General features: G+C 41.0%; 1 protein-coding gene across 1 annotated transcript in view; it reads left to right on the plus strand.

Annotated features, from left to right (window-relative positions):
* The window catches only part of MUSK (muscle associated receptor tyrosine kinase), a 116,458-nt gene that overhangs the window by 29,005 nt on the left and 73,633 nt on the right, over window positions 1–13,820 (plus strand). Inside the window, exons 3-5 of the mRNA XM_083184021.1 lie at window positions 824–975; window positions 7,001–7,128; window positions 8,724–8,865. Of these exons, the coding sequence (XP_083040147.1) occupies window positions 824–975; window positions 7,001–7,128; window positions 8,724–8,865 (422 nt within the window). The remainder of the gene's footprint in view (window positions 1–823; window positions 976–7,000; window positions 7,129–8,723; window positions 8,866–13,820) is intronic.

The raw sequence follows: 13,820 nt of genomic DNA on the forward strand, positions 1-13,820 counted from the left end.
GTGCAAATGGTATTAAATGCTTTTTAAAACGTTTTCACCTGCAATGTGAAAGGTCTTAAGGCTCAGACCCGTTTTAAAGTCCTGTTTAAGAATATTGGGACTTTACCCATTTCTGCAGTGTGAAAGCTGCATTAATTTACTACAGTAGGACTGGTATTAACCTAGTAACATCTGACAAACAGGGTCTTTAGGAGAATCGTGTTGTGAACCAAATGGAACCTGTATTAAAGATAGAAAACTTTCTATCTGGCTATTAATTAAATTCCATTGTGATTACATAACATATAAATTGAGGACAGAATTGATGAAAACACAAACACAGTGCATATCATTTTAATCCCCTCTATTTACTTTTTTGGAACAATATTTGTTTGTTTATACTTCAGCAAATTTAAAGGCAATATTAATAAAAGTTACATTTGAAATTACTTATATTTGTCGGTTGACACTCTCTAGGACAAATTACACAAATATCATTCCAGCCCCGGATTGGGTAAACCTTTTTTCTTTCTTTGAATTTGTACTTTTCTATATTTGATACATTGATTTGTTTCCCTTAAACATAGCCTATATTTTGTTTCACAGGTCTCTTACACATGAGAACATAGTATCCTATACTATACAGTATAGAATTTGTAACTTACGGCTAACCTGAGGAGCACAAAATGGGCTTGAAATAGGAACCATTGACCCATATGATAAACAGTATCCATGCACATAGTTTATTTATATTTCTTTGAATACATTAAAAAACTGAAATAAAATGCAATAACCATGCAAAATATGAAAATATAAACCAGTATAATGAACTCTGTATCTACAGGTTGTTTGACACACGTTACAACATTCGAGAAAATGGCCAGCTCCTCACCATTCTCAGTGTAGAAGAAGGAGACGATGGTGTGTACTGCTGTCTGGCTAAAAATGGAGTGGGGGATCCTGCAGAAAGCTGTGGGGCTTTGCAAGTGAAAATGAGTAAGTGTCAATGATAATAAATATACTGTAAGCTTAGTTTGTGCCAGAAATTGTTAAATCCTTATAACCCCAAGAGTGAATCTGTCTGTCTTCCCTAACTGCCTTTAAACAACCAAAAATAAATACAGCTTTACAAATCAAGCAAAAAGAATGGTAATGTTTAATGAGAATAATGCGACTAAGTGTCACTTGAACTATATAGTCCAAATCAAAATGAAAGTGACCCTGAAAGGCACAATGTTAGCCGCATTCAATATAGATGTGATCCTGATGCACTCCCCCGCAGCATCGAAAGCAGAAACAGACTGTGCAGGCAGGTCTATCTCTGCTTCGAAAGGAGGGCCATGCTGCTTAAAGCCCAGACCCCCCCCCCCCCCAACACACACACACACCGCCCCTCCCTTGCTGCCAATGCTGGCACTCCGCTGGGTTACGGTGGTCATCACTATCAAATCAATATTGACAGCCACCAATTCGGCCTGTGTGTGTACCCTATAAGATGCTCTTAACGAAGAACTCAATATAAACATAAACACGAAAATAATTAAATCATGTGAAAGCATACAGCTAACTAAATGCATTTCATTTTTCAAAATAGCTCAAAAGGGTAAATTTACTAAGGTGGGAGTTGTATTTCAGATGGAATGATGCTATGGCAACCAATCAGAAGCTACTTCTTATTTATTTAGCATCTTCTTGAAGATAATACATAGCATCTGATTGGTTGTCCATAGCAACATTCCATATGAAATAGAAGTCCCATTTTAGTAAATTTCAATCAGTCATATTATTTTCTAGAGATGCACAAATTACCATATATACTCGAGTATAAGCCTACTTTTTCAGAACATTTTTTATGCTGAAAAAGCCTCCCTCGGCTTATACTCGAGTGAGGGTCCCACTTGAGTCAATACGTTTTCCCAATTTTTTTTGTTGTAAAATTAGGTGCCTCGGCTTATATTCGGGTCGACTTATACTCAAGTATATACGGTAGTTAAATAACAAAGAAAGAAAAGGAGCACAGCTGTTATACATTGTGTCCCATATCTTATGGCTTTTAGATATTTTTGCCAGTGCAAACAAATCTACAAACACATATACTGTCTATCCTATAATGCAAACTACTGCATTTCTTATCATAAAAAATGCTGGGCATAAATATACGCTAAAAAATATAAATACAGCAAAATAGTCTAAAATAAATATCGAACATTCCTCCTGGATAAAGAAGTTTTATTGTGTTTATATAAATGTTAGAAACAAACATTTTAAACACAAACTATTTTGATAGTTCCTAAAGTGGCTGCATTCTCAATCTCCTAGCCCAGATGCTTTGTTACCGATATGCATGCTCCAGAGGCGCTTTAAGAGAGAAAGGGGCCGCTGTGCTATCTCCAATTAGGTCTCCTCTTCTCCAGCAGTGCAATAGAATCTGGCATTGTCCCAGAGTGCATTGCACATGTGCAGGTCTTCGGGAACATGGTGCCCATGTTGCGTTCCTAGGGACATTTCTATGGCGCATGCGCAAATCACCTTAAAATGGAATTGGCAGCCATGTAGCAGCGTGTGTAGTGTGTGGGCCCCCTGGATCCAGGTGCCCATTTGCACTGCACACCTTGCACCCATTATAGATACACCTGTAGCACTAGAAGACAATCACCCATTTTAAGACAAGCTCTGCTAGTACAATGCACCAGTAACTTGGTGTAATGAATAGCAAAGCCAAGGACACGCTCTTTGGGAGGAACATGACACGCCCCCTCAATGGGATGATTTTCAAAATTCTAATACCGTTCTAATTCTAAAAATGCCAGTGTCGCTCACAGCAGCTGTTTTTTCTTTTTTGGGGGGGGTTGCAATATTAACTAAACTTCTATGAATTGACTAGGCTGTATTTGTATTTATTTATTTCGACTAAAAGAACAGTCGCTGTGAGCGACGCCGCAATTTTTAGTGGATATTTTGAGGATCTCTCTCTGCATCATTGGCACTCAAAGGGTTAAAGAATCAATAAACTAAAAAGTCATGATAAAGTCTACACTTTCTGTACTTTTGTGATGCCTGCAGATTGCTGAAATGGGGGGGCTGGTGCTGACGTCATGTGACGACCCACCCGCCCCACATAGGCATCGACATGCTGCATTCCTAGGGGAACGCCCAGAGTTTTTATGGGGATGCCCATAAAATTATGGATGTTCCCCTGCTAACACCCCCTGCCCACACCTCACAGTGCAATAGTTGCCAAAGGTATTAACATAGGGGGTTTTCACATTTGCATTTTTGATCATGAACAGACCCCCCCACCATTGAAAACGGGGACAAATTCGGACCTGACCGAGTCTGAATTGGCCCCATAGTGATGAAGGTAACTTTCACAAGAGGATAGCGGGGCTCATGGCATCCATAACACTAAATCATGATAAAGATCTGAATTGATTTACGTGCACTTATTGATACCACACTTGCCTGCAACTTTAATTCAGGCATATGTTACAAAAATCTCCACATAGATCCCTTCTGCCTCTGATGAAATCACAGCTATACCTGGTGAAACGTGCAAGACTACATAAAGGAGAGTGCTATTTGCTGATATTTGTTGCATTCATTCGCCCTCTTGGTTTGCATTATACATTTTTATTTGATTGTGGACCCGCTGATTTAGCTACTTTTGAGGAGCACTTTAGGTTAGTGATTATTTGCAGGAAATTTCCACTATGTAACTGGAATCTAAATTTTAAATACACATTGGGAAATAACTACTGCACAGTGCACTTCCATTCCTTCATCAATTGTAACTGCTTGTAATATTGGGGGAAATTTACCAAAATGGATTCGTAAAAAATAGGTGTATTCGTAGGCAGAAATAAACCTATTTTTTACACATTTGTATTTTCGGGATTTACAATCCTGAAAATACAACAATTCGTATTCCTAATGATGGGACATTCGTATTTGTATTTACAAATACGAATGTCTACACCATCGATAGGATACGACAGGAATCACCATTCAAAATAATGGTGGTTCCTGATTTACTAAGCAGCCGTACTGATAATGCGACTGCTAATTAGTGTAAAACAGGCACGCAAATACGACAGGAAAATACACCTTGCTTTCCCTGTCGTATTTGCTTTAAGCCTGCACAGATCAGTCAGATCCGTGCAGGCTTCAGTGTAAAAAAATAGAAAAAATAAATTAATTAATTAAAAAACCAGCGTGGGGTCCCCCCCACTGCTGTAACCAGCACCAGGCCGAAAGAGCCGGGGCCGGTAATTAAAAATCAGGGAACCCGACAAATAGGGGTTCCCCGATTTTTAACAACCAGCCCCAGGCTCCAGGTCCGGAGCTGGTTCCCAAAATACGGGGGACAAAATGACTAGGGGTCTACCGTATTTTAAGAACCAGCCCCAGACCAAACCAGCCAGCAGGGTAATGCCACAGCCGGGGGGAGACTTTTTATACAAGTCCCCTCGGCCAAAGCATTCAGCCCTACCAACCAGTCAGCCTGGCCAGGGGCCCTGGGGGAGTGGGGACCCCCCAATAAAGGGGTCCCCCCCTCCAGGACTTACCTGACCAGGCTGAAGCCTGGTGCTGTCCCCGGTGGCCCTGTCCGGTGGCCACCGGGCTGATCTTGTTGTAAAAAATAGAACAATAAACTATTGTTTTAAACTGTGGAACTATGAGTCCCGGCAAGCCTCCCCTGCAAGCTGGGACTTGGTGAACCACAAGTCCCAGCCTGCGGGGCATTAAAGGGCCCGCTGGGTCTTGTAGTTCCACAGTAAAAAAAATAGTTAAATAAATACACACTGACACCTGAAAAATAAAAGTTTAATACATACATTACACACACACTGATACTTACCTATCTTGATCCCGTAGGTAGGTCCCAGAGTCTTGATCCGGTGCCTTGTCCTGGTTCCGGATCATGTCGTCTTTCTTCACCATGTCGATCTTCATGTCGGCGTCAGGTCCGGGTCCGAAGAAATCCATGGTGGACCTGTGGAAGGAAATCCAACTCACCCAGGTCCTCCATGGAAGTTCTTCTGGCTTGGTCCGACGTTGTCCAGGCATACTTCCATCTTCTTCCATCTTCTGGCTTCTTATTCACGCTGCCGGCGACTCCAGCAAAGGGGGGACTTGTATAAAAAGTTCCCCCCGGCTGTGGCATTACCCTACTGGCTGGTTTGGCCTGGGGCTGGTTCTTAAAATACTGGGGGACCCCTAGTCATTTTGTCCCCCGTATTTTGGGAACCAGCCCCGGACCTGGAGCCTGGGGCTGTTTGTTAAAAATCGGGGAACCCCTATTTGTCGGGTTCCCTGATTTTTAATTACCGGTCCCGGCTCTTTCAGCCTGGTACTGGCTATGGCTGTGGGGGGCACCCCACGCCGTTTTTTTTTTTAATATTTTTTTTACACCTTGCAGCCTGCACGGATCTGACTGATCCATGCAGACTGCCAGAAAAATTCGTATTAGCGGCCGTATATATATGGCCAGCTAATACGAATGAATACGACATCGGAGGGTTACAAAGCAGTCGTAAGTCGTATATGACTGCTTTGTAATTTCCCCTCCGGAACACGACTTTGCATACGACTGAAACAGTCGTATGCAGTCGTAGGGAAAATACTAATACGAAAAACTAGGTTTTTCATATTAGTAAATTTCCCCCATTATCTTCAGCTGAACACAGAGCCATAACTCACTTAGAAACAATACTGCCTTCATTAGGTTAGGCATGGACACTGGAAGCCAATCATTAGCAACCATGGATGTAACTGGATCAGTGGAAATAGTATGCCCATCTGATGTCAACTGCAGAAATGCAACTTTGGGCATGTGCAGAAATGTAACCCAACCTCACATGCACACTGGACAGCCAAGAATGGTTGCCTTGCGAAGGCTACATACCTGTAACATTGCAATGCACTTTCTGATGGCTCATCACTGCCATTATTTGAGGGCAATCTCTACATTATGTGCACCTTTATTCCTTAGTAAAGGCAGCTGTGCTCTTTTTCTTTGTTTATTGTTATGTTGCTATTCTTAGATGCCAGGTTCCTCAGTCTGGGCCCTGGGGAGTCTATTATGTGTTCCCGATAGAAGAGCAAATATAACAAAAACTTCTCACACTGTAATGTTTTTATAGTCACATGTTATTACTATGAGTAAAGTATGCATAATACCTTACTAGCTACCAAACATTACATCAGGGAAACAAGAAAGATTGTCCATTTAATTCAGCAGCATCCAGCACTTTCCTGCTCTATTTCCCATTAGCCTTTACATGCATTTACATCCTTTATGCTTTGTGCACCCTGAGTTATCTGTTTAATGCCACATCAACTTATTTTAACTTGAGGCCTGATTTCATTGTCAATAAGAGCAGCGTGGAGGTTCAAATGCAGTGCGTATTAATGTAATGTATTAAAGTTGCTCTTATTCATTGCCCGGAGTAGCTGACTTTTACATCACATGACTGGCTCAAAATAACATGACTTCCTCTGTACAAAACAAGGAGGTTATACGATGGCCCATCTTCTCAATGGCACGTTTCCCACAGGGGAGCGATGTTGAGCGACTGCACATGCGCAAAAACTTTTATGCGAATATGCAGCCTTTTGATGCGAGCGGGCAAGGCAAACTTCTTGTTTGGCGCCCCGTTTGCAGATAGCAGTGCAGGTGGGAGGCATGGGGGTGGAGGCGACGGAATGCACCCATGGGAACAGCGGGCAGCTGATTACAGCAGATGTCAGCTGCCCCCTTATCTATATAAAGCCCCATAGTTGGATTGGCTTCCACATACATTTGCACAGAGTTTTAATATAAAAAGCCAGATACACGCATTAGGTTAATTTGGCAAGCGAGCATCCACGTCCGGACAGAAAAGTGGCAGTAGATTGCATTGGTTTAGAATCGGTCCTATTATTTCAGCTTGCCCATTCTTGATTCCACCCTCCTTGTAACTAATACTGTAATTAGCAAAGAAATTTAATGACTTTTTTTCTGTCTTTTACATATTTTTAGAACCAAAAATAACTCGTCCACCAATAAATGTAAAGCTTATAGAAGGAGTTAAGGCTGTCCTACCTTGCAATACTTTAGGAAACCCAAAACCTTTTGTTACATGGATGAAAGGAGAGAATGCTATCAAGGTAAGAAGCTCAAAGCAGCAAACAACAAGTATACAGTATATACTATAGGTAAGGCAAATATATAGACTTAAATTTAAATCTATAAACACAGTGGTTATTGGAATTGTGTGGATATACCTTTATTGAAAGTTGAAAGACAGATTTTTAGAAAGATTGTTACCGTGAGAATTGTTCATTATTTATATGAGAACCGCTAGAGCCAAATTGTGTAGATATTAGATCTTTAGTAGGATGTAATTAAAAAAGTAATACAAAATGTTCTAACAAGAGGCTATGTGAATCCTACAGCAGGCCAAGTACGACAGAAATACTTGGAATAATACAATGCTCCCATGATACAGTAAATGTATCTCCACTAAACAAATGCCTTTACTTATCAAAATCATCATGCTGAATGTTGCTCATGATATTGGAAATTGTCTGATAATTCTGCCAGAAACTGCATGTTGAAAATCTCCTTATATTAGCAATATTTGAAACAGAATTGCAGTTCAGAAATAAATCCTGTTTAATTAGAAGTAATTCCAGTAAGTATTGATACATAGCATTATCATTTTAATTAGGCTTTTAGTAGATTTACTTTTTAAATAGTCCCTATGAAATCTTTATATCCAACTTGGAGACTACCAGTTTTGCTTGAACAAGCACATGAATGTTTCTTCATCCCAATAATAAGCATCTGTATCCCAGCCTCTCACTTCTTGTTGCTTCACCCCTCCAGCGCTCGTTCATAAAAATCTATCTGATCTCTCTCGTCCAGCGAACTAATGCCCTGCCCATAACCTCTTCCTCTTTGTATCAACTGCTTGAATGCCTAATTCCGTGCATTGTATAACTGTGATATTCAAGAACCATGTCTTCAGTGCCCTTTTTCTATTTATTCCAGCAGTCCATGCACCAACCAAAAACATCTCCGCAAACAAATCGTACCAAAAAAGTTCCAAAAACTACTTTTCTTTCATCCATTGATTACATTTTTACTACCAGTATTAGAGCACCTCATATTTCCAGGTTCTACAGAAATTTTAAACAAAAGTCCAATTATTAATCTAAAAAGGAAAGAAAGGATAGCAGTAAACTGCTAGAAAGCTTAGGTTTGCAAAAAATTAAAAATAATGTAAATTTAAATTGTTTATATATGATTATGAAGTGCTATAATTCAGTGGCGGTGAACATGTTTAAAATAAAACTGTCCAGCTATAGAAAAAGTGACTGCGCTAATCCACTTGGCATGGCTCACTCTCATCCGCCATCTTTAACCCAATTGGCATAATGAGGCAAAATATATATATTCGTTTCTACAGTAGTTACTGCTCATGACATTATATTATATAAATGTATTAGCATGCATTGCTTGCTTTGCAATTCATAAATCAACAGGCAATGGGAGGCTTGCCTTGGAATGGGGATCAGGAAATGTATAACATTTGTATACATTTTAAATATTTACACTTTGCAAGCTCATAAAAACATATTGCACTTCTATAAATGTTCCAATCAGATAGTATATGTTTTAATGTGATATTTGTGTGAAATGGTGATATTGAGCTTGCCTATGCTGACTTGTAATTGGTTGCTCATTTGTTTGTTTGCAGGAAAATGCTCGCATCTCCATATTAGATTCTGGCAGCCTGAGAATTCAGAAAGTACAAAGAGAAGATGTAGGTCAGTACCGCTGTGTAGCCAAGAACAGCCTCGGCACTGCAATTTCCAAAGCTGCAATGCTGGAAGTGGAAGGTAAGTCATGGCTAAGCATTAACTCCATTTAGCTATTGCGGCATGTATTTTCCTTTAAGAGAGGAAAAAGTTACAGATAGTTTTAGAGTATGTAGGAAAGGAATTGACTCTTGGGTTGAGGCTGGCTAGATGAATCTATAATTAATATCAATGTTCCTGATATCTGTCTAATTCATGTTAGGACCAACAGTCTTAAGGCCCCCATACATCGAGGCGATTTGGTCCAATTTTGGCCGATTGCGACCAATCGGCCCGTTAAATCGGACCGAATCGCCTCTCCCTGACATGCAGTCGGGTCCAATGCGCGATCCTGTGCGCATCGGATCCGACTAGGTGGTCGGACCGGCTGGCCGTCCGACCACCCGTTCTGGGGCTGGCGGGAAGCAGGGACACATGCAATCCATCACAACAAATCGCATGTGTCCCTGCCGCCGGGAAGGTCCCGGCGGCTCGCACTCCGTCGGGTGTCCGTACACTGCTGCGAGATGTCGCAGGCAGTGTATGGGCACCTTAACAGTAGTAAAGGTGAGAGTGAATGGTCTGACAGAGATAAATATCTTCCAAAAAATTTTTTAATCCCAAAAAATATATTTTTGGGTAAATTTACTAAGATGGTATCTCTATTGAAGATGGGATGTTGCCATTATCATTATCTTATTCTAAATAAAGAAGAAGTAGAATCTGATTGGGTGCAATGGGAAACATCATTTGCCAAAAGTAACAGCCTCCAAGTTCTGTGGCTTCGGATGATGCTGGACGAAAGCAGAGGTTTTTTAAAAGGGGTAATCACTTGCAAGGCATGGTTTGCATTGTAAATTATTGGCCCTTTAAAAAAAACTTAGAGTTCAGCCAGCATCCCGCACAGCCACCAAACTCCAAGGCTACTACATTTGGCCACCCATCTTCAACAGGACTCCCATCAAAGTAACTTTACCCCTATGAGTAGGTAATATGTCATAGGCTTATGGCAGCAACCTTTTCCAAGTATTACGTGTTTCACAGTTCAAAGTCTGCTTCATCAAATGGGAAACATGCTGACAATCAAAGGGAAAATCCCTTTGTGTGATAGAATTATATAGCCTGCAGTTTTGGATTTGCTGCAGTAAAAAAGCATATCCCCTCTGATTGCAGTCCCATGTGTACTGGGCTCGATGATGCCCAATTTGAATAATAATAATTATTTTAACAGGGGGTGCTGGAATGAGCTCTAGTGCTGTCAGTATGGGGCAGGTTTCTCCTTTAGGAGGGACCCCAATTTTTTTTGTCAGCCTCATTCTGATAAGAAATACACATACAGGTTGGCATTATTATGTAGGAGACCAGACACTTGTGTCCTCTCTGGTGTAGTGTCATTAGGCCTGGTTGGTAATGTCTAGAGGTGTTATTGCCAATTTCAGGAGAACCTCATTCTTTTTGTTACCTCAATTTTGCCACTTCCAGCCTAGGTTGTAGCGCTAGTACTGGTGTAAGGACTGGTTATGTTTAAACTCAAAGATGCTGAAATCCAAGGAATCCGTACAGCTTTAAAGAACTGCCATTTATACATAGGCTTTGTGGTGGTATTGGTCATTTGGAAACTGATGGGAATCAATAAAGGCTTCTGTTTAGAAGGTACAAATGATTGTTATTAAACAATGTGTCTTTTTGCTAGAATCTGCAATTAATCTATTGCCGATTTCTTTGGCTTTCAAACAGTTTTGTAAGTTTAGCCTCTACTCCTTCCTACTTTGTATTCCTTACACTACCAATGTACTGTAGCTTCAAGCTTGGTTCTTCCTAATTCTAGACCCTTGCATAGGCTTGTCATAATATCCCTTTAGTCTGCCACACATGATTTACACAGGTTCTGTGGCTGATTAGATCCAGGTGCGATGCAGATGTGAATTTAGCCAGTCAAAGAATCTGTGTAAATCATAGGTGTTTCGGATTAAAGGGATACAGTATTATGATAAGCCTACCATTGGAGTTAGGGACAGTATTATATTTATACATGGGGACAGGATACGAAACAGTATGTGACAGAAACTACCACTATTGCTGGGCTGCCAGTACCCGTAAATATCTCTCGAATGTATCTATGGGATAGATATTGGAGATTTGTGCTGTAGACCCAGTATTTCAAGGCAAAAGCAGACCCTACAGAAATTCAGAGAGGCTGCTTTTTTTGCTGAATTTACCAAGTTTCAGAATGCAAAGTATTCCAGAGCTTGGTACAGGTAGTTTAATGCCATCTGAGGATGGTGTTAACCATTAGGCTACACTCCACAAAAATCCCAGGAGAGGGGCCCATTGGCACACACATCTCCTGCATGCATGGTCAGCAGACCACACTTCTATTTTATTGCAGTGGGCTCTGGAAACATAAAATAAAGTGATTGCTAATGCTATCACTTGCATTTTACCGTTTGAGTGGGCTTCTGGATAACTACAGCCAGCATGAATAATGGTTCATGCTGGTTGTAGTTATTTTGTTATTGCCATGAATAGTTATAATATATGGGACCCAAATAATGAAAATAGTTAATCATTTTTGAAAATGTATTCTCTTAAAGGCATTTCTTCCGCTGAATATGTAAATAACGCTAGATAGATAATGAGAAATGCTCCAGAAGACAATTTACATCTCTTAACACAGTGGTAATATTACTAATAGCACATCTTGTACAGATCCCCCCTTGGGATTACGCACAGTAGGCATTTTGTTCTAATTGCGCTGTAACCATGTAAGGAAAATAGGAGAGGTCTGCATGGCTGATAGCTGTTTATGCAAGACTAAGGTTGCCAAGGCTAATAAAACTGCCTTGCAAAGGGATTGAATGAACTACATCCACTGTTTGTGTTTCTTTTGTATGTCTTGTCCATTCTCTTCATGGTTTCCTGAGGCTGGCTGCCATTTTTTTTTTCTATTATGCTGCTTGTTCTAGATTTACTCAGATTCCTCAGTGTATTTTTGCTTGTACAAATATACTCTATGCGGTGGATTCTGATTCTTTCTGACTACAATAAATAAGATGTTACTGATAAGAAATGTACTTGAAAACAGGGCATGTTTTCTGTCCCTAAAAGTGATTCAAGCTGGTACTCCAATCCCCAAAGTACAGGTGTGTTTGTTTTTAAATGAACCCAAACAGCTCATCTCTAATTGCATTTATGCTTTTAATGTTTAATTAGTAATTGTCTGGCGTGTACTTATCATGCCAGTGATACCAACCTGTCATAGGGACACATCTATAATAACAGGTGTTTAGGAATAAACTACAGTGTGCCTTTCCAACATAATAATATACACTTATATATTAGACAATTATTGTTTTAATTGCTGAAATGCTTTATGGTACTTTTGTAGTTAGGTTTGACAGTGGTCACTGGGCCTTTAATAGAGAGGGTGGCACCAACCCCACTGCAAAGAGAGCTGAGTTAGAATAACCTGCAAATAGTTATTGCTGGATATAGAAAAAATAATTGAATTAAAGCTAATCACAAACCAAATTATTCTTATTACAAAAGCTCACTAATTTCTGAAAATGTATTCACAAAATGTTAAATATGAATCACATTTGCATTCAACAGGCATTACTAAGATCTACTGTACTTAAGTAACTTCTATCATTAAAACACCAGGCTCTACAATGTCTTTCATACATACTGTCAGCCAGCCTGCAGGATCGCCAGTTGTCCTGAGCTGGCACAGGCTGGCAGACAGGAGCTCAATCTGACGAGCCCCATCAGCAAGGCAGTGGGGGTAGACTGGAGGAGCTGCGGGGGCTGCAGGGGAGCGGCTGGAGATCGGCGGAGGGCTCAGACATAACGGGGCGTGCGTGCATCTCATTTAATTGTAGAGCTATTCATAAGACTCTACATAGAGCTTACTTAATGTCAGTTAACTATAGCTATTCCTAAAATTCTTACAGGGAGTTTACTCTATGGGCCTAATTCAGACTTGAATGCATAGCACATTTTTCTCAAATTGACAAAACAATGTTGCATTCCAGGTGGAGCATATGTGACATGTGCCTCGAGATTTAGATTTGAGTTAAGGGTGTTCAAACTGAAATCTAAATTGCAGTGTAAAAATTAAGCAACCAGTATTTACCCTGCACAGAAACAAAATAATCTACTCAAATCGTATCCTCTGTGCACATGTTACATTTGCATAATCCACTCAAATCGTATCCTATGTGCACATCTTACATTTGCCCCACCTGCAGTGCAGCATGGTTTTGTTCATTTGAGAAAAAAATACTTTGCAATCAAGTCTGAATTAGGCCCTATGTCAGGTAACTAGAGTTACAGTATCCCCAACACTCATGTAGAGCTATTCCTAGAACTCTTGTAGAACTATCCCTAGCAGTCTTGTAGAACTATCCCTAGCACCCTTGTAGAACTATCCCTAGCACTCTTGTAGAACTATCCCTAGCACTCTAGTACAGATATCCCTAAAACTCTGACAAGAAGTTTACTCCTTGTCATTTAACTAGAGCTATCCCTAACACTCTTGTAAAGCTATCCCTAGCACTCTCATGGGCCCTTATTCTGGTTGGTGCGGTCAGAGCCGCACACGGGGCTCCGACCGCACAAACCAAGGGCCGCCCACCAGACGGATCGCCACGGCCGTCCTTACACGGACGGCTGGCGATCCGCACAAAAATGGTGGAGGCGTACGCCTCCACCATGGTGGGAGCTGCCCCCTGCATTCGATGGTCGTCGACCATCGAAGGCAGGGCCGCACGCCGCGGCAGCTCCCGCAAGCTGAGACCACACGGACAATCGTCCGTGTGGTAGCTTGTATGGGGGCTGAAAGCTGACATCCGGCGACGTCAGCTTTCCGCCCCCATGTCATGGTAATGAGGGCGTCATGCCCTCATTACCATGCATACGCCCCGCGTTTGCATGGGAACGCCCATGAAACGCGGGGCGTACACATAGGGAAATGAGGGCATGATGCCTCTCACGCC

Source organism: Crinia signifera, chromosome 1 (assembly GCF_055691185.1).
Source record: "Crinia signifera chromosome 1, ASM5569118v1, whole genome shotgun sequence".
Lineage (NCBI taxonomy): Eukaryota > Metazoa > Chordata > Amphibia > Anura > Myobatrachidae > Crinia > Crinia signifera.